The sequence below is a fragment of the Asparagus officinalis genome, chromosome 1 (assembly GCF_001876935.1).
Source record: "Asparagus officinalis chromosome 1, Aspof.V1, whole genome shotgun sequence".
NCBI classification, from domain to species: Eukaryota; Viridiplantae; Streptophyta; class Magnoliopsida; order Asparagales; family Asparagaceae; genus Asparagus; species Asparagus officinalis.
Window position 1 is genome coordinate 52171425 of NC_033794.1, and position 25889 is coordinate 52197313.

The window sequence follows — 25889 nt, forward strand, 5'->3', positions numbered from 1 at the left end:
GAGCATGTCGAGATCAATTATGTGGCAGATTGAATATGCATCTCTTATTCGACCTCTGATGCTTGAATATATGAATATTGCAATATGTTCTGATACTTCACAACCGCAAACAATATCTGATACTTAGTACATTTTTTCACATTTAAGAATTTACATAGATATGTCCTTAAGGCTTATAGTTCTTTTGAATTGAGATGTTCAATCATTGCTTTATGGGAGAATTTTTCCCTTCTATGTCACACAAAGCATGCATGATGAAGAGAAGCATCTTGAGGAATACATGCATATGCCCTTAAATTACTTTATTGTTTAAGCGAACTTTTTAACTGTTATACATTCACTGAGGTCACCTGGTTCTTCACTTATCAGGAGAAAATATAGTCATCACTCTTGTCTCAAGAAACTTCTAGATTTATCATCGATACTGTATTCTGAAGTTACATTTAAGTATTTTTAGAACTTGCATTTGAACGACTTCATTTAGTGACCACTAAAGGTTGCACTAAATTCCAGGATATTGATGTTTTAAATGGCATTGCTTGGGATGAGGAAGATAACCGCCTATTTGGTAATTTTTAGTGCTCCATTTTCAATTTTGAGAACAAAATGTTGCTTGCATCCAACTTTCTTTTGAAATAGGGCAGTTGACAAGTTATTCATAGACAAATGTCTTGACATGTGTTTGATAGTGTACATCTTTCTTTGCTATGTTCTCAGTGACAGGGAAGTTATGGCCAAAGCTTTATGAGATTAAGTTGCGTCCTGTAACTTCTCCATTAAATGATAAAATAGAAGATATCTGCTCTATAAGAGTTTGAGGTAGAGTTTGTTTATATTACTCAGACGGCTACTTGAGGAAGAGCTGAAGCGGGTAAAGAGTAGAATTCAGACCATTTAGATCATTATACTGCCAAGGTCTTCTCAGTCCTTTTAAGGTTCAATAATGTACAGCTTTAGGAACATCACATCATAACAGGAAGCAAAGTCATTCATTTTTCTGTTTCTCCCTTCACCCTTCAGTTTTATACAATTTTACGGAGACTGGAGCATCAATGGCCTAATTTTATAAACATTTTGTTTTCTTTCTATTTTGCATCTTTTGCATCCAAGGTTCTTGGAGGATTAAGACACCATTTGTCAGTATTTCAATGATTGTTCAGTTGAATTTTACGAATTTATAGTGCTTCTTGTAACAGTTAAGTTTTACTGTTGGTTATGCTTGCTTAAGGTGGCCCTTACTTTCGGTTGGCCGGAAAGAGTTACATTATGTTGTTGGTTATGCTTCCTAAGATGTTCATTAATTAGCTTTATTACATATCTATATCACTCCCTGGCTGGACTGCAGATCAATCTTTCGGTGTTAGATCTATATTGAGTGGATCCTTTTTTTTTGACATAAAAATAGGGTTGGAAACCCTATTCAAATTAGTATGTGTGGGCGCGCGTGTGCGCAGGTGCGCGTGTGCACGCGCGGGTGCGTGCGCGCGTGTGTGTCTGTGTGGGTAGGAGGAATCACTCTCGCCAGGATCAAAGAGGGGTCTTTTAGCGTCATTTGAAACCTGATTCGGGAGTGAGTCAATCCTTCCAAGCCATCCTATACACGAGAATATACAAACTTTGTACATAAAAGAAATTATAGCCACTACTGTCACAACAAAATTGCCCCAAAAAGTGAAAGTGGCGTAGTTGCAGCTGAGAAGTAGATTAGGTGTGTGTGTGTGTGTGTATAGCAGCTAAGTTTATATCCCCCCACCGAAGTTGTCCCCCACGATGTCAGTGTCGTTCCTCAGATGATCCTGCAGCCCAAGTTGAGAGGTAGTCGCATGAACAATGCCTGCCTTCTTCTTAGCTGTGTTACTGACCAGAATACGGTGAAGAATGATAAACTAGCTGTTAATTGAAAAGGTGAGGTTGGTGTTTTGCTGAAAATCAATTCATTTCGGGCCCTCCATGTATACCAGCGGAAAATAGGGAAAACAATTTGCCATAGCAGATGGATACGTGTATCTTGCAGTAAAGATACATAGGAATGGAGTAAGCTGTCAAAATCTATTGCATTTATGTTCAAGTTAAGCTTGGATGAGATTGGTTCCCAAGCTTCTCTGGTGAAGACACAGGTGAGAGTCTGATTCTGCTGCTGATAAGCAAAAAGAGCAAGAAGTGTCGCCTAACCATCCCTTGAGGGAGAGGTTTACCTTGGTTTGCAGCTTGCGTTTGTATAAGAGCCATAGAAAGATCTTGACCTTGGATGGCAGAAATGAAGACAAATGAAGTAGTATGCTGCGAACTTGTTGCCTCCACTGAAAATGAATCTGTAGAGAGAATTGACAGTGTATTTTCCTATGGAGCTGAGAGGCCAGATGACTCCATCTGATTGGGAGCAATTCGGGTCATTAAGATGTGTTATGAGGGTTTTTAGAGCTGTGACTTCTTGGTTTTCCTCCTGGGAGATAGGTCTACAAAGGATCGGCCTCCAATGCCATTGATCATTCTGCGTTCTGCCTTGAGATCCAACACGGACATTCTTGGAGAGAGTAAGATGGTAAGCCATAGGGAACAGAGAGAAGGTATTCGCCCCAGTCCATTTATCTTCCTAAAAACGAATGTGGAGGCCATTAGCCGACTTCCATTGAACTAGAGGGTAATGTTTGGCTAGAATGGATTGTAGCGTGCCAAAATTTGGATGCATTAGCCTTAGGTGGTGTGCACTAGTGATTGATGTGAGGAAAGAGTATGAACCAGAGAGGATTTTGCCTACTAGGGAGTCTTGCTCGAGGTATTTCCACATCCCTTTGGATAGTAGGGCCTCACTGAAAGTAGATAATTTGATGATGCCTAAGCCCCCTTCTGATTTAGATTTACACACAGTTTTCCAACTAACGAGGTATTTGCCTTTGGCATATGAAGAACTCAGAGAAAATTACATTTAATATTGTCAATTTCTTTGATGAGCCAAACAGGGAGTTGGAAAAAAGATAAGAAATATAGGGAGTAGATGTAAGCATAGAATTAACAAGAGTTAAACGTCCACCAATAAAGAGTTGTCTACTTTTCCACATGGATAATTTCTTAGCCAGAGTGTCAACAAGAAGTTGCCAATCATTCCTAGATAGGGATCCTTTCTTAAATGGGACACCAAGATATTTGAAGGGGGGTTTGCTTAGGGGACACGGGAAAGCAGATGCAAGGTGATGGCCTTTGTTGATAGATTTTTCAAAGTTAAAAAAGATTGGTCTTAGAGTAATTGATCCCTAGACCTAACACACTCTCAAAGAGATGAAAATGGTTTTAAGGATAGAAATGTCATCATAGAATGCCTTGCACAGGACAATAGTGTCATCAGCAAACTGTAATGATATAATATTATTGAGTTCTCCTCTTAGGAACAATTCCGACAGATCTCTTGAGGCTACACTAGCTTTAAGCATTTTGTTAAGCACATCAACAACCATGATAAAAAGCATAGGGGAGGGAGGGTCCCCTTGCTTGATACTCCTGAAAGCTATGAAGGAGTTGGTAGATGTATGTTAGATCCTAGAGAGGGGGTGATTAGGGTCTTATGCTAATCTAATCCGATTTAAATGTCAATTGAATCTTATTATCAAATTATTCTTGCAAGATAGATATACAATATGTTATAAGCAAGAATATACAATATGAATAAAGAGATATATCCTAACAAAGATGTATATGATGAAATATATTCAAGGATATATAAATTAACACAAGGGTAAACAATCTAAACTAGATAGTGGACAATATAAGCAACAAGCATATACAAAAGCGATATAAGATATGAACATAAAAATAAGTACACCAATGCAATCACAAACAAACGATATGATCACGGAGTTCGGTCCCCACGACCTATGTCTCCGCTTCTCACCTCGAAAAGATCTTCACTATCACAACCGGGTTTTCTATGCTCACCCGAATAACGTTTACACCACACAAATATCGGTTTTTAACGCTTACCGATCAACGTTCACAATCTCACAATGTAACTACACTCCACACCCTCTAAGTGTTGGTCTCTCCCAGCCGCCGCCTCTCTCACTCTCTCTCACTCTCCTCAGCCACGGTCCGCCCGCCTCTCTCACTCTCCCAGCCGGGTTCGAGCAAAATTTGCTTTGAAGAAGATTTGGATGCTCTTGAGAAGTTAGACATAGGTATTTACCATTTATGTTTTTGTATGTTAAATGATTTGATTTTTATTAACTTTTTATTTGTTTATCTTTCAGATTTGGGCAAGCTTTCAATTGAACCGACAATCACAGATTTGTAAGAGCTTTCATGGAAGAACACAGGTAAAAATAAAGTTGTGATCTTTATGAATTCAAGTGTCTCCATAATATTACATGAAGGTTGCAATTCTCCTCAACTTACTATGAGTTTTGAGTGGAGAAAATCTGAATATGCTTTAAAGTAATTTTCTTGCTATATATAATGTTCTGATCTAGCTCTTGGTATATGCAGTTCAGTTCATAAATATGCTTTAAAGTAACTTTCATGGAGTAATTTTCTTGTATATTGCTTTTGAAGGGATGGGAAGTATCGGCCTCAGATTACTATAAAACTTAAGTCCCTTGTATTACAACAACAATAATCCTCTCCTTGTGCTCACAGCTCATCATCCATAGACTTTATCCTCTCGTGCATTTTAATATATAAATTTCTCTTGTTGTATGTAGATCAGAAGCAACCACATTCTTTTCAATCTCACAATGTAACTACACTCCACACCCTCTAAGTGTTGGTCTCTAGCCCGTGTCTTTCCTCAAGTGCTCGGAATTATCACCTCTCTCTAGGCTTTACTACCGACCCCACTCCTTTTGGAAGTGATCCCATCTCTCACCACACATTCCTTTCGGTGTACTAGTGTAATACAAAGTGAATCTCACAATAAGCACAATACAACAAATGATTGTTCTCTAATATGGATGAGAACACGATGTAAGCTCACTCTCAATTGTTACAACTCCCCAACCTAATTATACAATGTATGCAAATACAATAAGCTCAATGATTGTGTGTAAAAGCAATGAGAAAATCAATCATAAACTCAATGTAAATCCTAGCTTGATAAAAATGATAAACAACAAATAATTAATATAAAGCTAGTATTGAGTTTAGAAATTCTTCTCTGAAGAAACAAGATGGAGAGATGGATTAAAATGAAGCTCAAACAATGTAGATGATTTCCTCCACTTGTGAAACAATCTTCACAAACCAAACAAACTTTAAACCAAACTTAAACCCTTGTTAAAACTCTTTTAAACTTGTTTTAAAACATTCCTCTTCAGTTATTTAGAACTGAGGATATGTGAGGGTATTTATAGGAACCCCAAAGCCAAGAGAAAACAAAGCAAAAAGACCAAAAACCCAAAAACAGTACAGTCTGAAAATATAGCCATTACAGTGTTATGAGTCGATTCGGTATTGTTCATGAGTCGACTCATAAGTAGCCGTTACAGGCTAAAAATCAACTTATGGGTCGACTAATAAAATGAACAATTTTTCAAAACAGACCGCTTTAGAGTTTTATTTTTCAAAATCGACCGGTTTTTTTTTTTATTTACCAAAACCGACCCGATTTTGTGATTAACAGCCTAATCACCATCCTTAATAGTCGGGGTTGGCAACTCCGACTATTTAGGAGGGTATTAAACCCTGATTAGATGCCTTAAATACTAAAAATTAAGGTCCTAAATAGTCGGGGTTGCCAACCCCGACTATTTAGGAAGGTGATTAGCTGGTTAATCACAAAATCGGGTCGGTTTTGATAAATAAATAAAAAACCGGTCGATTTTGAAAAATAAAACTCTAAATGGGGCTGTTTTGAAAATTTGTTCCTAATAAAATTCATGAGTCCACCCATCATGCATGGGTCGACTCATGAAGTCATGTGTCGACTCAGCAGAAACAAAACATACTTTCCAGCACAGTTTATGAGTCGACTTATGACAGGCATGAGTCGACTCAACTTGATGGGTCAACTCATGATGTTATAAGTCAACTCGTCAGAAACAACATGTAAACTACACAACAGTTTATGAGTTGACTCAACACTGTTCATGAGTCGGCTCAAGACATGCACACTGTCTGTTTTAAACAGAAATCTGATTTTCAAACCTCTTTTAAAAATAGCAAATAAAATCAGAAAAATTTAAAACTTTGGGATATGATTGTAAACATGATAATAAACATGCTACAAAAACTGGTTTTCAAAAAGGACCTCCCAAATAGAAAATATCATTATTTTGCAAAATAGTTCAAAACATGAAAATGTAAATACATGAGTTTTGACATTTTAGCTAAACCATGTTTTGAAACATTACAAAATGATTTTGTAGACTTAACAAAAGATGTATATGATTATTGTTAAGTCCAAAAACAGAGAATACAATATTTTCACAAATACAATAGAATATAAAACATATGAGTATGTATATGAATATATATTTGTTTCATATCTATGAAATTAAACCAAAACATATTTGTATATATATAACTATATATATACAAAACCAAAACGTGTATATGTGTATATGATTGAGCTTAAAGTACTAACACACATAATATAAACCTAAACTAAATATACCCAAGCTATGATCTTGATTTTCAATAAGGTCTTTTTGGTAAACTTGCGGATGAAGCTTGAACTTGGATCTTCAACTTGAATTGCAAAGCTTCAACCACTATTCCGTCAACCTTCATTGGATATGATCGTGAATGCTCGATTCTATCCAACCCCCAACATGTTGTTTGTCTACAATAAATAGATAAACACAAACACTAGACAAACAGCATTAGTGGTAAATTATTTGTTAAACATCATCAAAACAAAGAGGCCAGCAATGTACCATTAAAAATAATGAAAGATCTGGCTGAGGAAAGAATATGGCTGACCCAATTGCACCATTTAGGGCCAAATCCTCTAGCAATCAGAAGGCCAATGATGAATTGCTATTTGATGCAGTCAAAAGCTTTAGCCAAATTAACTTTGATCATGCTGATTCCCTTTCTTTTGGATTCACAGAGGTGCAAAAATTCGTGGGCAAAGACTCTAGAAAGCTGATTGGGAAGGATCTACAAGGGATGACAAATGAGGGGAGAGTCTGCTAGCTAGGACTTTAGTGAAAATTTTAAAGTGACCCTTAAGGAGACTAATTGGTCTGAAGTTGTTGACTTTACAGGTCCTTCCACTTTGGGTATGATGTCTATAAAGGAGTAGTTGATGTGATGAGAGGGGAAGCATCCTTTGTAGGGCTTGGAAAAGAGAGAATAAGTCATTGCTGATTGTATCCTGAAGGATTGATAAAATAATATGGGAAAGCCATCTGGACCTAGGGATTTGTCAGGGTGGAGACCAAAAACAGCTGCTTTAATTTCTGCCATACTAAAAGGTTCCTCTAAAGAGTGCAAACCATCTAAAGAAACATGGTAGAGAGTTTTCCAGTCTAAAGAGAAGGACGGGAAGATCTTGGCAGAGAAGAGATTAGAAAAATAGTCTACAAAAGCTCTCTGCTTATCCATCTCATCAGTAATGAAGTCATCATTGTGCAAGACATGAGGGATGAAAATTTTCCTTTTTGTGGTGTGAGGCAGCTTTATGGAAGAAGGAGGTATTGTTATCTCCCTCGTATAGCTAGAGGAGTTTTGGATATCTGCTTCAAATAAAGTTCCTCAGATTTGGCATTAGTGGCCAAGTCCTGTCTAAGTTTGGACCTGAGAACTCTTTCAGAGTGAGAGATTCCTGGATTCCTCCAGCACACCCAGGGACTGAAGAGATAGGAGAATTGATTTTTTAGTCTAAGACATAGAGCCATATATGTGTTTGGTCCATCACTTAAGTCTTCCTTTAAGAAGTTTCAATTTAAAGGAGAAAGAGAGGACAATGTTCTTAATGCAGGTGAAGGATAGCCAACAATCCGCAACAAAGATTTTGAAAGAGGGATATGTGAAAAATTTCCTTTTGTGGTGTGAGGCAACTTTATGGAAGAATGAGGTATTGTTATCTCCCTCGTATAGCTAGAGGAGTTTAGATCTCTACTTCAAATAAAGTTCCTCAGATTTGGCATTAGTGGCCAGGTCCTATCTAAGTTTGGACCTGAGATCTCTTTTAGAGTCTGAGAGATTCCTGGATTCCTCCAGCGCACCCAGGGACTGAAGAGATAGGAGAATAGATTTTTTGGTCTGAGACATAGAGCCATACATGTGTTTGGTCCATCACTTAAGTCTTCTTTTAAGAAGTTTCAATTTAAAGAAGAAAGAGAGGACAAGGTTCTTAATGCAGGTGAAGGATATGCAACAAACTGCAACAAAGGTTTTGAAAGAGGGATATGTGAACTAGACTTTTTCAAATCTAAATTTTGGTTTGGGGAAAGTCCCACCAATGTCCAAAATAAGAGGAGTATGATCTGAGCATTGCTGAGGGATAAGCGTATTGGATAAGGGAAGGGAATTGGGCTTCAAAATCAATTGATACGAGGAATCTATCAAGGCGAGCTAAGGATTATCTCTCATGTTGGACCATGTAAATTGACGACCACTATGGAGGATATCCATGAGGAGAAGAGAGTCAACTAAGCATTTAAAGGAGTTTATATCTCTCATTGAACCTGTTTTACCTCTTCTTTCCCATGGCCAATGAAAGATTTGTCTGATTCTCTCTATCTTCCACCAACACACTCTTCTTTCTTCTAGATCATGGGGGGCATAGATGGATGTGACTATAAATTTCCAGTTGGATGGTTTATGAATGAGAAGTGTAGAGACAGAGAAGATACCCACAAAAGAGTCAATACATTGGAAGAGGGTGTTGTTCCATCCTAGAAGCACATCACCTCTAGTGTCGATTGCGTCTAAACTTAGTCATTCGTTCAATCTATTACCTCCTAAAGCATTAAGTGTTCTATTTCTAAGAGCAGTGAATTTGGATTCTTGTAAGCCCACTAAATCCACCCCTGAGAAGCTAATACAATTTCTCACTAATCTTCTTTTTGCGGGGTCATTTAAGCGACTAACATTCTAAGAACCTATTTTCATTGAGAATATTAAGAACGTTGCGGGTGGGGTGGGGGTGGGGGTGGGGGTGGGGTGGGGGGGGTTCACAGGTAGAGTGTCCCGAAGAGCGGAGGGTTAGGATGTTGCATCTCCCCTTTCTAATTCCATGTACTTCAACTCGGAAATACCTTAAAATAGGTATGGGTTCCTTAATACCACAGTTTGCAGCAATATTAATCAAAGAATCTTGAGTTAAGGAATTAATAGGGCGGGTGGAGGTAGAGGAAGATGACTGACCATTCTTAGTTGTCGTAGCATAACCTCTGCTGTAGGCCACCAGGCAGCGGTGAAGAGGCTTGTGTGCCAAGGATCTCGCTTCTGGTTTCCTCTTCCTCTTGATGACTCGTTCAAAGCTTGGTGGAGGAGCTAAAAACGAAGAGGACTCTATGATGTGGTCAAAGCTAGAGATGGGGATGTTGGGGTCTTCAGTTGGAGCAGGCTCCATGTGGGCTACAGGAAGATGACTTGGGTCTGCAAATGGACCAATTAGATGCTGGCCTATGGGCTTCAGAGCTTGAGAGCAGACTTTATCCCAAAAGTTCCTATCCATAAGGAATTTTTGACCCTCGCAGACTATCTCCACTTTGTCGAGGTTATGTGGGGTTGGGGAAACTTACTCCGAGGGTCCCTCTCTAATTGGCGTATTCCCACATGCTGGATTAGCTGTAAGCCTGTAACCGTATCCTTCCTCTCTTCCCGCTATATTTGAATCGAATGCAATTACTATTTTGCCCTTGAGGTTAACCTGAGGAGTAGGCACTGGAGGATGCTGAGCCTGGGGAGAGTCTTCCATGATTAGTCTAATGAGGGGCTGGTTGACTGCATTATCAGCGAAGAGGTTGTTACAAACGACACTCATACTAAAGTTGGAAGAGGGTTCTCCTTCTCTCATTACGAATGAGGCCCATTCTCCTTCAGAAGCTCTGCAACCGTAGTCGCCTTACCAATCATGGTGATGACCGCCTTGTCTTCCGTCAGCCAGTTATTATCGGGGAAGATGTAGCTAAAGGGGATAAAGTGGGGGATGTCCTGTTGACATTTAACTTTGAGCAGGACCTTCCGGTCTTTGGCTTCATCTTTGGCTTAGACATCTTTTGAAAAGGCGTGGATCTCGTCGACATCTTTGAAGAGAAGTGGCAGGAAGTTTCTATCCCAGAGGTGGTAGGGAAGAGAGGATATCTTCACCCAAATGAATACTGGATCTGCGAAGATATGCAGGCCTTTCCTCTCACTTCACTTGGCGAAGGAGCCTCCAAAGGATCCCATGTCCACAAACTGGGAAGAGACTACTTTCTTGAGGAAGTCGTGGGAGGAGAATTCTACAAGGAAGGATCCTTTGACAGTGGGGACAATGCTTTCTTCCCACTCCTTGACGTTGTAGACATACTCCAACATCTCCCTCAGTTCGGTAAAAGAGGGGTCTCCATTCTTGAGAGTGAGAATGGCGAAATTGGAGAGTTTAGTGATATTGTCCTTCATTGATTTAGGGAGGGGGATGGTGGGAATAGGATGAGAAGAGGGTTGATAGATGAGGGGGCAAGATCTGAAGTGTGACCGACTTCTTTGCATCTAAAACACAAGAAAGATTCGGTCTTGCACTCGTTTGCCATATGATTAGGGTTGCACAAAAAAGCAACGTTTTTTCTTGGAGGAGATGAGAGGATGATGTTGCAACTGGGCAGATCTAGGTCTTTGAGCCCTTTTCTTGTTGATCACTAGAGTCCAAGGCTCTTCTAAGGCCGAGGGAGGCTTGAAGTGGTCAGGAAGGGGGAGAATGCCTTTAGATGACGGCTGTGGAGTGAGATTTTTGAAGAGATTGGTGAAGGATGTCAAAAGGGGGTGAGTTGTTTAGTTGTGAGGGGGGTGAATGCTTTGGAGGGAGGTAGAATCTGAAAAGTTTGCTGAGGAGGTGAAGTGGGTGGGAGATACCTGTGGGGAATAACTCTCTTAATAGTGATATCCCCATTAATGAAGCTCACCTGACGCTTCAAATCTAGTGCCGCTGCAGCCTTGTTCCTCCTTACATGTTTCACCGTGTCTCTAACTATGAAATTGGTTAACTCTTGATTATTGAGTGGATCCTTTGCGAAGGGAGATTTATCCATATTATATTCGGCGTTTTCTTTTTTTCTCTATTTGATTATGTGGATCTGTGAGAGAATGTTGGGTCAAATACCCATGTTAAATATAAACAGCAAGGGAGAAAATTGGGAGGAAAAGTGAAATGGTTAACCAATATCTAAAAAATGCAAAACGAATACTCAAATTTCTAAAAAATCTTAAGTAACTTTTTGAAAATCTATACCTTAATTTTCAAATACTAGAAAATTCCAAAATTTCCCCCCTTTGAACTTTTCTTTATTTATTTCCACTTCCCATTTCACTTTCTGACGTTGTCATACTTCCAAAATACAATTCCTTGAGGCAAACAAATCCCAATCTTAACATTACTTCTTCCTAGTGTATCATAAGGACATGTCCCCGCGCATTCCGGTGCAATACGCTTCCTGAGTTCCACAGAACTGATTGAAAGCTCTTAGAGATAATTATTAAAATGATTCCAGAGACTTAGCTTACAGCCACCGATTTATCAGATTAAAAGACAGGGAATCAACAAACTGCTTATTTATTCTGAATACAGTAAGTACCCTAGAAAAAGGGTTCGAGACAAAATTATTCTGATTACTCCAAAACAATATCCCAAACACCGGATATTTGCGAATTCGTGGTTGTTTTTGTAGGTCCAGAGCACTAGAAACAGTACTAAATACAACTGACAAAGATGGACGCTCTCAAATCGACGTCAAAATAACTGAATTCATGAAATGTGAACTCACGCCCGCAGACGGTTCCGATCGTAAATAAAATATCTCAAACAGAAAACTTGACCCTGAAACAGCAACACTTAACAACTTATTTTCTATTACTGGCCAAAAGACTTATAAACATTATTGCATCAGATGTAACCAAGAAATTTTACATAGCAACCGTGAGCTTGCAAACAAATAAAAGAACAGAAGTGAAGAGGAAGATGGAGACTCCCATCTCCACTGATTTTACAAGGGTGTGAAGATGCTTGCAGCACACAATGCAATCCCTTGGTCCAGCTGGTTAGATAACTACCCTTGTACTTCATGCGATACCTCTCTATGTCACTCGTCACACGTTTATGAGAGCCCTTCACAAACAAATGAGATGGAGAACAAGCTGCTCAGAGCCAGGTACTTATGGTCTCAGGTGGTTTATACAGTGAAGGGCCGCCAAAGCTTGAGCTTACGTGGCAGGCAGAAAGGGGAGAACCTATAGAGGGCCCTCCATAGAAAATCAAATATAGAGAGGCTGGGGATCTTGACACCTATTTCACAGCATGAATTTTAGAGATGGTAGCTAATAACTTTTCTTTTCTTTTTTTTGCCGGCACACATGTTGCTCCTGGATTTTCTCAGAGATGTATCAACATCCCATTCCTCCCTACAATATTTTCTATAGAGAATCCCTCTACAGGATATTTTCCGGCTAGCATAGCTTCTTGATGGATGATGAACTCTTTTCAAGCAATTTCTTGGAGGAATATGCAGCATAGCATTTGAGATAATTTAGAAAAATCGCCTTTTGAAACTTCTGGTGGTTGCTTGATATGAGCGCATGAGAAGCCCAACACCGATCCCTACCCCAACACACATTCCCAACCCTATCCCAACCCCAACTCTCACTCCAGCATTGAACCATGAGAGCTGGCCATCTTCATCCATGTACCAACCTCCAGGGTAATAAGTTGGTGTAGCTTTGGCGTTGGAATCGTACCCATCATCAGAACTCCCTTCTGTGAGCTGTAGAAGTCATGAGATGAAAAGGGTGCATATCGTTTAAAATCTGAAGTACATAATTTTGGAACATGTAAAAACATGATTAAAAGATGTTCAAACAATGGAAGACGTAAGGATGCACATCATTTAAAATCTCAAATATGTATTTCTGCAATATGCATTAAGAAACCACTATTAATCAAACATACAAAACAGGTAAAGGGAAAGTTCAACGTAATGGAATAAAGCAATTAACAGCTATTGAGACTAGAAAAACAGTTTACGGAGCACTAGAACGCTACGTTTGCCTCTGTTGGTGCTTGCATTATCTTTGAATCAAGAGGATCAAGAGAAATTGACACACAAAAAATTGACAACTTGAAATCAAACAAATAACAGACATACACTTCGGTCGGGATTCCTAGTTCCACATGTAAAGGAAATGATAGCTATTAAAGAACCTTCTACTGCCACACGCCTTATTGGTGAGGGTTGAGGTTACAATTTTACACTCCACCCCGCAATAGCACCCTTTTCACGTACTAAAAATAACAAAAGAAATTTAAAGTCCACTTCAAATGCATGACCGGTCACATGTAAAGGAAATGATAATTATTATAGTCCCTTCTAGTACACCACGTCCCTTCTACTACATCTCACCTTACTGGTGATGGCTGAGGGTTAAAATTTTATATTCCACATTGCCCTCACAGGGCGGGCATCTTTTTCATGGACTAAAACCTGGCCTCAGACCAGAATATATTTTTAAAATCCACTTTGATACATGGCTGGCAGACTTGAACCTAGGCTGTTTTGATATCATTTTAAAGTCCCTTGCAGCGTATCAAAACTTATTTGGAGTGGTGAGGGTTATAATTTCATACTTCAACTATAACAAGTCAAGGTAACTCTGATATTTCTCTATTGAGGAAGATTTTTAGTTTTGTTCAAGGTATAGGACAAATTCAGCAATTAACAACAAAGCTTTTATAACAAAGTTCGGTGTAGGCAACATGATTATTTTCCTAATTAAAAAAATCTCCTTGTGAGTTTAGAAACTAGGAATCTATCAATGTAAACAACCAAAAAAACCAACTTTTAGGCTTTTACCTTGCAAAATGTAGAACGATATATTCCCTATATTCTAAGAAACTATGTTTAATTTCACATGCTTTATTCCCTATCAACTCTTATTGCACTTCAACTAGTTATCCGATTCATTTTAAAAAAAGTAAGCAAGAACAATGAGAAATTACTTCCAACAAAATATTCCCTCTTAACTCATACAGATCCAATTAGACAAACAATGGCATAAACTATAAGGGCTACGGTGGATGAAACTGCATGAGTTTAAAGTAGACACCCGTCTTTTGATGCTTCCATGTTCCATCTCTTCCTGTCTCTAGAACAATCTCAATGTCGTGAGCTTCTCTGTGTTCTGAATGTCGGATGTTGGAATGTCAGATGTTGTACATGAAAAAAGGAAAATTACATATAGGATAGTGGATATCGGAGATATTTAGTAAATATTAGGGGGTTTTATATATATATAATTGGTGTGGGGCTAGACATCAATATTGCCATAAATCCAAACCCAATATTTGAAACAAATAAAAACCCTAACTGATATCACAAGTCTAATCGATTTTTTGGACCCCACCGCCGTATAATATATACTCGCCAATTTTTTCCCAAAATGACAAATAATATCGAAACCATATCAATTTTGTTGCAAGCCTTATAAAATAACATGTCAATATGTTGGGTGACATTTAAAACAAGAATCTTCTCTCTCCTCTCCCTAAATAAAAAAAAGTGGCAGAAAGAGATGGAAGAAACACAATTGAGAAGTCAAAACGATGTGGGAGAAGTGAAAGGATGAGGAAAGGGATGTTGCAAATTGAAGATGGTATTGAAGATACCTAGCTTGCATCTCACCATCAACATCTATCAACATGTAAGTAAGTTCTCTGATTAGAGAGCACAAATATAAATAAAAAGGCTGCAAGGAATGATTGACCAAATCTACGTTCAGTTTTACTCAAGTTTTGCAACTTTTCTACTAATTTCCTCAAAGACTTGTATGGTTATGGATACATAAAGGGGTGGGCGGAGAGGAATGATAGAAATGAACCCAAATGGAGGGAATGAAGTAATGTGCAAGAACTAACTGTGTTTGGATAGATGACTAGGGGAAGAGAGGCTACACTATAATTTGTGTTTGTTTAGGGTAGAGAATGGAAAGGGAAGGAATACTCATGACCAATATAATCTTTAAATAATTAATATACATAATTTCTTTATTTTCGCTAAGGGCAATTTTGGAGTATTGAGAAAGTTTTATTGAACTTTCAACCCTTCTCCTCCCAACCAGTCCACTTTAGGCGGGTTAAGAAAGTGAGAGAATTTGCCTATTTTCAAACCTTTCCTCCCTTTCCTTACAAATTAAAAATCATAAAAAAACACAACTTTTGATGGGCTTGCATTATATAACCTTCCTATCCTGTCCTGTCCCCTCCAAGACAATCCTATCCAAACTCACCGTCAGAAAAACAACTCAATATTCTTTCAACATAAAAGTAAATTGCGAGGTATGTAAAATCATGCTCTCCAATCTACCTAATCCACTTTTAATGTAGAAGATGCAGTTACTGGGATGAGGATGATTAGATTTTGTATTATGCATAATGCACTGGATTAACCCTTTTGAGATACATTTTATTTTTTAATAATGTTCTATGCATTTGACTACTATATGTCTCTTTTTCGAGTCATAGACTATTAACTTTGAAATCTTGGATGCATTGATATTTGATATCTGCGGTTGACTATTAACTTGAAATCTTATATTAGCCTTTTAAGATATCTCTGGAATAATCATGAATCTGATATTTGTGCATTTCTTTTATGACTTTTATGAATTCGTAGACATTTAAATACTATTAAAAATACCGAATTTAAAAAAGCGCCCGGGCATTGGGCACCAGGTCCAATGCCCAATAGCTTATGCAACTTTAAGTCAAGAATTCATCACCCTATGTCACTCAAAAAGGCCATCTATGTTCATTCATTAAGAATCAATCACAATAGACCTTATAACAGTTTTGTAACTTCAGTTGTATGGAGTTGGTTTTGCAGTTCTAATAACAACATGTGGTGCGCCTGAATTTGTTTATCACCTTGGAGCTTCACAATACAAATCAAGTATTTGGTTTTTAAATATCTTACGCATGTAAGTATCAAGGTTAAGCCTGCGCATTGTGGAGATTTTGAGTGTATTTCAAGTCTGACCCGAGCTCAAGTTTGCACGTTTATTTTTTGGACCTTTGAATACAAATCAAGTATTTGGTTTTTAAATATCTTACGCATGTACATATCAAGGTTAAACCTGCGCATTGTTGGATTTGAGTGTATTTCAAGTTTGACCCGAGCTCAGGTTTGCACGTTTATTTTTCGGACCTTTGACCAAATCTCTCTTTCTAAATTTTCACATTGCTCAAGAAACTGTAATTATGGCTTCTCTCTGCTATATGTATTTAGTCTTTCTCTACCCAAGAAAACTAGCTGTCTTTTTACCATTCTAAGAAACTTTACAGTTGCAGAAAGATTCCTACATCACTTTTGTTCTACAAAATCAGCAACTTCCTAATCCAAAACACAACAAAGAAAAGCAACAAGCTTCTTTCCTCTCTTAAACTCTTTCCTCCTCTCAGTTGTTAAGGAAGAAACAAATCAAAGTTGTTCGAGGACCTAAAGCATTGCGAGTGCACGCTTGCTTGGCTAACGATTGTTGAATCCCGAAGGGTGGGCCGCCAATAACCTGCTGCACCGAGAGATACTGTCAAAGGGGCGAAATCTACTCTTAAGGACAGTGCTTCTACGCGCATTGATCACACCAAGAGAAGTTCGCTTCTATCTTTAAAGCTTTTTTTCTATTTCATAGTAGTATTTCTAGTTAATTTACCAATAACCTTATGAGTAGATTTAGCAAGGATACTGTTATGGTTGCTGCTTCTGCTATTAAGTCTCCACCTGACATTCATAAAATTGAACCTTTTAATAGATCTCACTTTAAAAGATGGCAAGAAAGAGTTTTTTCTACACTTGATGTAACTAGCTATGCATTTGCTATAACTGGTCCTAAACCCAAAAAATAAAAGGACATACCTAATTGGGAGAAGCCTAATAAAATTTGTAGGCACGCTATCTTAAGCACCTTAAGTAATGAATTTTTTGATGTATACCATCCTTACAAAACCACAATTGAAATTTGGAAGAGTCTTATTAAGAAATATATCCTTGAAGATACTGGAACTAAAAATTTTGCTGTAGAAAACTTTCATAGCTTTGCTATCTCTGATGAAAAAGATATCTGATCTCAAATTCATGAATACCATGTTTTAATTGATGATCTTAAAAATGAAAATATCACCCTACCTGAAGCTTTTGTCGTTGGAGCTTTAATTAAAAAACTACCGGAGCCTTGAAAAGATTATAAGAAAGACTTAAAACAAAAGAAGAAAGAAATGAGTCTTGAAGATGTAATAATTCACATCCAAATTGAAGAAAACAATAAGGAAATGGAGAAAATTGAAAGAGCCAAGGAACTTGCTTCCATGGAAAATTTAATTGAAAGTGGATCTTTCAAACCGAAGAAACTTTTTAATAAGAATAACAACAAGTCAAAACATAACCTAAGAATTTCCACAAGACTAAAAGCAACCCTAACTCAGCTTTCAAGAAGAAAGGAATATGTTTCATGTGCGCCCGGGCACTACTCTACGCAGTGTAAGAATCGAAAGACCGGTGAGGCTCCATCCAAAACACAAACAAATATTGTAGAGAGAGATATTATTGCTGCAGTGGTCTCTGAAGTAACAAAAATTAGGTTATTGATTCCGGGGCAACCCAACATATATGTTCTGACAGAGGAGCTTACACTCCCTACTCCTCTGTTGACAATAGCAAAAACGTGCTCATGGGCGATTCGAGACCCTCATCCGTTGTGGGTAAGGGAAAAGTACTTCTCAAGCTCACTTCCGAGGAAGGTTTCTTTCTCTTAGGGATGTGCTTCATGTTCCAGAGATCCGTTGGAACCTTATTTCAGTATCTCTTCTTGTTAGAGCTGGTGTTAAGGTCTGCTTTGAATCTGATAAAATTGTAATGACTAAAAATGGACAGGTCTGTTTATGCTTAATGTACTTGAAATCATGAATGGGAATGTGCATCTACCTCTTCTGCTTGGTCGACTCGTATGATCTTTAGCATAATAGATTATGACATGCTGGTTTCTCACAAATTACAAAAAGGAAAGAATGCTGCATAATGTTAATACATCTAATCATGATAAATGTGAAATATGTGTAGTATCCAAATCAGCTAAGAAATCATGCATAAGTCTTCAAAGAGAATCGGAGTTGCTTGAATTAATTCATAGTGACCTTGGTGATCTGAAAAATAATCTAACAAGCGGTGATAAAAGATTCTACATAGCCTTTTTAGATGACTATTCTAGACATATAGTAGTCTGTCTATCTACTGAGATCAAAAGGAGGCTCTGAAATGTTTCTAAAATACGAAACAAAAGTTGAAAATCAACTACATAAGAAAATCATAAGATTAAGATCAGATAGAGGTGGTGAATATGAACTTCAACATTTTAATTAATATTGTGAAAATCGTGGAATAATTCATGAAACTACCCCTCCATATTCACCCAAATCTAATGATGTAGCTGAAAGGAAAAATAGAGCCCTAAAAGACATGATGAATGTAATGTTTATTAGTTCTGGAGCACCACTTATCCTGTGGGGGAGGCTATCTGATGAGGACAAGAAATGACAATTTTCATATTTGATTAGTTGACTTTCTTTTGTTTTTGATTTTTGAAATTTGAAATTTGAAATTTGAAATTTGAATTTGAAATTTGAATTTTGAATTTTGAATTTTGAAATTTAGTTGAGTGATTTGAGGGATTGTTATTTGTTTCTATTTTTATTGCACGTTGTGTGCACGTAGTTTTTTTTTATAAATAAGGTTGTATGAGACTATTAAAAATCAATGAATTATTGAATGAAAAATTGCATTAGCTAAAATCTGGTGTAAAGCCTAAGGTGTGAAACCTAGGCCTCGGGTGTGAAACCCTAGGCCGTTTCCTGTGTCCTCTTCCTCCAGTCGCCAAGCATTCCCTCGTCTTCCCCACGTCAACAATCAGTCAAACCCTCCTCTTCCCTGCAACCACCAGATCCACACTCAGCTTGCCCCTGATCTCCACCTCCGCACCACCAGCGCCATCATCTCCTCCTAAGCAGCCGCCCTACTCCCACTGTCACCGAGCCTCCTTTCCCAGCAACTGCCGCCTTCATGTACACCAACTGTTTGGCAAAATTCCACACCAGAGCAATACTACCACTGCCACAGCCGCTTACCACAAAACATCACATCGTTATCGTCCCGTCAACCTTACCGACGCCGTCACTCTAGTCGCTGCTCAGAATCACCGCCACCTTCGTCGTTCAGATTCGTCACCACGTCGTTATCAGTTCAACACCGTCGCACTCGTCGTCAGATCTCCGCCTCGTCGTCGTCGTTCAGTTCACTGTTGTCGTCGCCCCACCTCCAGAGGTCTCTCACATCGAGTCTGTTCAGAGAAGGTTTCGTTTTCTTTCGTCCCTTATTTTTTTGTTGATTTCATTTTGTTAGTTAATTGCATGAATAATACATCTCTAAACTCTTATCATATATTCACTGCTTAAAGTATAATTGTGAGTTGAGAGAAACTGAACATGTGATTGTTAAAACTTGATATTGATTGTAAAACTTGTGCAATGATAATGAATATTACAATTAAATTATTCGAGATTGGGATTGTTTATGACCATCATTACAAATCTTGTTAAAATCCATCTGTCGCATTAACTGTTTTAATTAATTTCCTACCGAATAAAATGATTTTTGGCGAAACGGTGCTTTGTTCAAATTAGATCGCTGATTCTGATAGACCCCCTGTTTTGTTTCGCATCACTATCCTTTCTGTTTGTCATATTCAAAATAGAATAACATATAAGAAAACTAAAATTACACCTATGAACTTTGGAAAGGGCATGCACCTTGAATTATTTAAAAGTGTGGGGGTGTTTAGCTAAGGTTTTGTTACCTGAACTTAAAAGAAAGAAATTGGGACCTAAAATCTTTGATTGCATATTTATTGGTTATGCTCTTCATAGTGCTTCTTATAGATCTCTTGTAATTAGAAGTGATAATAATGTTATGGAGCCTAACACTATAGTTGAAACTAAAAATGCAGACTTCTTTGAGCATGTTTTTCCTTTGAAGTCTCATGTAGATAAATCTTCTCATCCTTCATCTTCTGGTCATGCACATGAATCTAATAATAATGTAGAAATTGAACTAAGAAGAAGTCAAAGAGCTACAAAAGAAACTAACTTTGATGATGACTGCTATACCTTTCTAATTGATAATGATCTTCTCACCTACAATGATGCTATCTCCTCTCTAGATGCTTCATACTAGAAAGAAGCTATTAATAATGAACTAGAATCTATATTATCTAAACACACTTGGCAGCTTGTTGATTTGCCACTCGATGCAAAACCAATTGGTTGTAAATGGATCTTTAAAAGAAAATTAAAACATGATGAGTCCATAGACAAATTTAAAGCTAGACTGGTTGCTGAGGGATACACTCAAAAGAAAATTGTTGATTATTTTGATACATTTGCTCCTATGACTAGCGTATTATTTGCTTTAGCTTCTATTCATGAGCTTGTCATATATCAAATGGATGCATCTATTAGAGTGTTATTTGCTTCTATTTCCACACTTTATGATGGTAGCATTCACCTAAGAAAGAATAAAGAACAAAGTATGTCACAATCTGAGTGCACAAATTATTGGTAGTTTAATGCACTTGATGAACTATACACGGCCTGATATTGCTAATGCTGTAGGACGACTTTGTCGCTAATAACGGTCATTGGATTACATTATATTGAGTGCTTAAGTACTTGAGAGGAACAATTAATTATGGCCTGACATTTTATGGTTTTCCTTTTATACTACTACTAGAATGATACCCAGATGCTAATTGGATTTTTGATTCAGACGAGTTGAAATCCATAAATGGACATGTGTTCACCCTTGAAGGATGTGCGGTGTCTCGCAAATCATCCATGCAAACCGTCACAGCTTGCTCTACTACGGAGTTAGAGTTTGTTTCCTTAGAGAAGGCATGTACTAAAGCCGAGTGGCTCAAGAACCTTTTGGTTAATATTCCATTATGGGTGAGAGCATGTTTGTTTCGATTCATTGTGATAACCAAGCTACTATTGCCAGAGCCAAAAATAAAATATATAATGGAAAAAGTAGGCATATATGCCTAAGACATAAAATTGTAAAGTTACTAGATGATGGGGTCATATCACTTGATTATGTGAAATCAGACTTAATATAAGTGATCCTTTGACAAAACCACTAGGAAGAAAACTAGAAGAAAGTACACGGAGGGGAATGGGACTAAAGTCTATAACAAAGAGTCGAGAATGATGGTAACCTAACCTATGTGTTTGGCGATCTCATGAAGTAGGTTCATATGGGTAAAAAACAAATCATTTGTGAACTTGCGAGGCACTATCATTAATTTTATTATTGAGTCCATTCCTATGGTGTAGATGTGCAAATTGCAATGTGTAAAGGTTAAGCATTAGCTCTTAATGGATTGTCATAGCCATTTCCGAGTGGTGTTTTTAATTGCAATGCACACTTGATGGATCCACCTATATGAGTGTGGAAGTGGGGCCACTTCCTTTGAGAATTGGGCATGTTCTCTAGAGTACTCATGAACATCCAGGTAAGGCGCATGGCCGATGCACGCCAACCAGTTTAGAACAGCTCCGTTATGAGAATAATATGTGAGTTGTAGGTCATTGATTCATAATAAGGAAGACTAGTTCATACAAACTATATGTTTCACCAACTTCCTATGGGACACACTTAAATGTCTTAGGTAGTGGTTCATAGACCAAAAGCCACCACTATTGATGCATTGGATACCCGTGTTTCTTTCTTATTTGATTCTTCCTCTTTTTCTTGATTTGATTAACCTTTTTATCAATTTTGAACTAGTGGGGGGATGTTTAAATGTGTTTTCCTTCTTAGTGTGTTAAATGGGCCTAGGAGTAGAGGGGCTCTCACGCGCACACAAACCCAATAGAGCCCAATGAAGGAAATTGGACAACTGAATCTAGATAACCTCAATATGCATGTGCGTCTGCATCTTAACCGAGGAGGGTGCAAATCCGGGTTTCAAAACCTTGCAGGTGTGACCCGAGCTCAGTTTTGCACATTTATTTTTTAGACCTTTGACCAAATCTCTCTTTCTAGATTAAAATTCACATTTCTTGAGATTACTTTCCCAATGCTTAAGAAACTGTAATTATGGCTTTTGCCCTGCCCTATGTACTGAATCTTTCTCTGGCCAAGTAAATTAGACATTTCTTGCATTTTCAAGAAACTTTACAGCTCTAGAAAGATTCCTACATATCACTTTTGCTCCAAAAAATCAGCAACTTCCTCCTCCAAAACACAACAGAGAAAAACAACAAGCTTCTCTTCTCAAACTCTCTATTTTCCTCTCTTAAACTCTCTTATCCTCTCAGTTGTTATGGAAGAAAAAAATCAGAGCTGTTCAAGGGCCTATAGCATTGCGAGTGCACGCTTGCTCAGCCAATGGTCATTGAATCCTCGAGGGTAGGCTGCCAATAACGTACTGCACCAAGAGATACTCTCATAAGGGCGAAATCTACTCTTAAGGATAGTGCTTCTACACGCCACGATCACACCGAGAGAAGTTCCATCTTCAAAGCTTGTTTTCAGTTCCGAAGTAATATTCCAAGTAAATTTACCAACACGCATTCACTAGTCTCAATTCAAGTTGCAGCATGAAGTTCTTAATACAAAGAATCAGATTACTGCATTTGACTGATTATGCGCTTAATACTATTACTACCTCTAAACTATCACATATATATTGATAAAAAGAAGAAAGAACAATTTTCTTACCAATGATGCCATCGTCCGCTGACAAACCAATCCATCACTTCTCCCGTTCTCCCTGTCGCCACGCTCCTCCGGTATCGAATCCAAAAGCCCAGGCCTCGCCTTCCTCCTCGGACTAACCATCACCGTCTGAGTCAATATCAAGGGAACCCCACCAAAACACCCGGCCACATAAACCTCCACTAACGGATTCACAATCCCCAAAATTTGGCTGCGACGAAACCGACCCGCTAATTGAAGCCGCCATATGACAATCCATACTCCATCGCCGTTCTCGGGTCTTGTCCCCAGCCGATCCAATAGTCCCATTGCTCCACGCCGCTCCACCTTCCCCAACGATCCGCAAGGGATTAAGTTCCTTTATCGTCTCCTACCTCGAAATCGACGGCGCCGGAGAGCTTGGTTCCTGTCGGTGCTGACGTAGGTCACCTCTGACGACTCGCGATCGATCCGATCTCTGGGCGGAGAAGGAGGGAGGTGGAATGGGAGGACGGGATCCTGGAGCCGTTTATCTCGAGGGAGACGCCGACGGGACGGCGGAGATGAGAGAGGGTTAGGAAGGAGGGGACGGTGTCGATGGAGCAGGGGGAGATGCGGACGTAGAAGAGGCGGATCTCGAAGAAGGAAGAGGTCATCGTCGCCGCCTTCTAGGGGTTTGATCTCAGGTCATCGGAGTTGGAACCTAGGGTTAGGGTTTGCAGGGTTGGGGGCTTGAGACGAAGAGGAGGAGCATGGATGGATGAAGAAGGGGAGGAGGAGAGTGGGGCGATTATGATGATGATGATGATATTTTTGTCGTGACGCGATGCGCGCCTCTTTTTATTTCGTGACACGTGCTTTAGCTCGGGCTATGAGGAGAAATAGTTAGCGTCGGCGCCGCCGTCTTCCTGCGGAACCTTTTAGTTAAAGGGTGCCTTACAACTCTCTCACGTAGAAGTTCATAAAAAATATTTTTTAAAGGAATTATAAAAGACGCATTAATGTGAAGGGAACGATGGGTGCTCATTTTCACTAAATAAGCTATTAAAAAATAAAGCGACGGAATTTGTACTTTTCAATATGCCTAGTGAGTGGGGCGGACCTCATGACTATATTTTGGTAGCTCATTTAAGGGTTTTTTGGCTGGTTTCCTAAAAATTAAGAATAGAAAATTAGGTTATGAAAATCTCAAAGACATCAAATTTCTCCATTTACATCCCTAAAACTCACCACAACATTCAATAAAATATTATTTTTTATCTAACAACTCATCCACTTTATCTAATAAAATATTATTTTCATCCAAAAACTCATATCATATCATCTCCTAAGAATAAACCAAACACAAGAAATGGGTCGCATCATCAAACTCATCTTATCTCATATTTAAAAATCACCCACATCATTCAATAAGATGGTGATAATTCATCTCATCTCATTAACATTTCATTTCCACCCATTTCCTCAACAAAAAAAAGGAAATTGATTTTCGTAAGTGTGGGTCACATCATCCAATAATATACAAACAACTCATCCCATCTCATCTATTTTCTTATTTTTAAGAATGAACCAAACACAAGAAAGAAACTATTATAGGAAATAGGTTATGAACCAAACACAAGAAAGAAACTATTATAGGAAATAGGTTTCTTATAATACATTTCCTTATTTTTTTAACCAACCAAACAATCTCAGAAACTATTATAGGAAATAGGTTTCTTATAATACATTTCCTTATTTTTTTAACCAACCAAACAATCTCCAAACAAGTTTTATTAAAAAATCACTCACATCATCTAATAATATGGTGACAACTCATCTCATCTCATCTCCTATTCTTTGAGTTCTTTCTTTTTTTAGCCAACCAAACAACCATAATACAAGATTTCCTATTCTTTGATTTCCTATTCTTTGATTTCCCAATTTTTTTAGGCAAACAAACAGCCCCTTAGTATAATGAGTTGTCCATCGTGCCCATTGTTTCCTAATCTAAAAGATTAGGGTTTTTTTTAGATATTATGCTCCTATATCTTTCATATTTTGAAATTAGTCCCCCTAAATCTTGATATTTTGAAATTATTTTTCTAAATCTTTTAGTATTTTTGAAGTTAGTCCCTCAAATCCTCATATTTTTTAGTGCTCTAAAAATATTTCCTCCAATCTTTCATTCGAGATTTAGGATATTCATTTCAAATGAAGATTTGGATACTCATTTTGAAATATGAAGATTTAGAGACTAATTTCAAAACGCTTCAAGATTTGAGGTCTAATTTCAAATTATCAAGATTTGGAGGACTAATTCAAAATTTGAAGTGGGGAGTAATGTAGAAAACCCCCCAAAATTTTACTGTCCATGGAATTTTAGTGTTTCAAACATCTAAGAAGGGGAAAAAATAGACGAATAGTTAGTTTCCTGAGAAAGTAAAAATTCTAAAATTTTTATCATTAACCTTAGCATATTCATATGCTATATTTGATGACTTAAACTTCAATGCAAAACTAAATGCTAGGTGCAGTCTTATTGTTATCTCTGTGTTGATGGTACCCCGCCAACCCAAAAATCTACGAACATTTACTACATCATTCAGTGTAGGTCACCTAACTATATCCTCAATTTTCTTACTGTCAATAGCTATTCCTATTGATGAAGCTTTATGTCCCAAAAATGCTACTTCTGCAAAAATGCTACTTCTGCTACACCGAAGTAGCTCCTAAGGTGTGAAGCAAAGATAGTGTGTGCATCTGACTAATCAGCTTTTAGTTAATCTTGTTTAGAGAAAGCTCTCATAGGATAATGTATGTTTGGTGTGTTGGTCCCTTTGTTTTGATGAGGTTTAACAAACAATTTACCACTAATATTGTTTGTCTAGTATTTGTGTTTATTTATTTATTGTAGACAAATAACAAGTTGGAGGTTGGATGGATTGCGCTTCAACGATCAAATCCAATGGAGGTTGGCGG

At 38.0% G+C, this 25889-nt stretch overlaps 3 protein-coding genes across 3 annotated transcripts in view; 1 reads left to right on the forward strand and 2 right to left on the reverse strand.

Moving 5' to 3' along the window:
- The window catches only part of LOC109824196 (glutaminyl-peptide cyclotransferase), a 22393-nt gene extending 21129 nt beyond the window's left edge, over positions 1 to 1264 (forward strand). The window contains exons 10-11 of the mRNA XM_020390732.1: positions 514 to 568; positions 718 to 1264. Of these exons, the coding sequence (XP_020246321.1) occupies positions 514 to 568; positions 718 to 818 (156 nt within the window). The 3' untranslated portion in view covers positions 819 to 1264. The remainder of the gene's footprint in view (positions 1 to 513; positions 569 to 717) is intronic.
- Positions 1 to 2634, reverse strand: part of LOC109824206 — a 9483-nt gene extending 6849 nt beyond the window's left edge. Inside the window, exon 1 of the mRNA XM_020390742.1 lies at positions 2196 to 2634. Coding sequence (XP_020246331.1) covers positions 2196 to 2551 — 356 coding nt within the window. The 5' untranslated portion in view covers positions 2552 to 2634. The remainder of the gene's footprint in view (positions 1 to 2195) is intronic.
- On the reverse strand, positions 11864 to 23783 carry LOC109824213 (uncharacterized protein At1g01500-like). The gene is given in 7 exon segments (XM_020390751.1): positions 11864 to 12896; positions 22953 to 23150; positions 23152 to 23270; positions 23273 to 23306; positions 23309 to 23353; positions 23355 to 23408; positions 23411 to 23783. Coding segments are annotated over 7 exon segments (858 nt in total). The 5' UTR covers positions 23585 to 23783; the 3' UTR covers positions 11864 to 12662.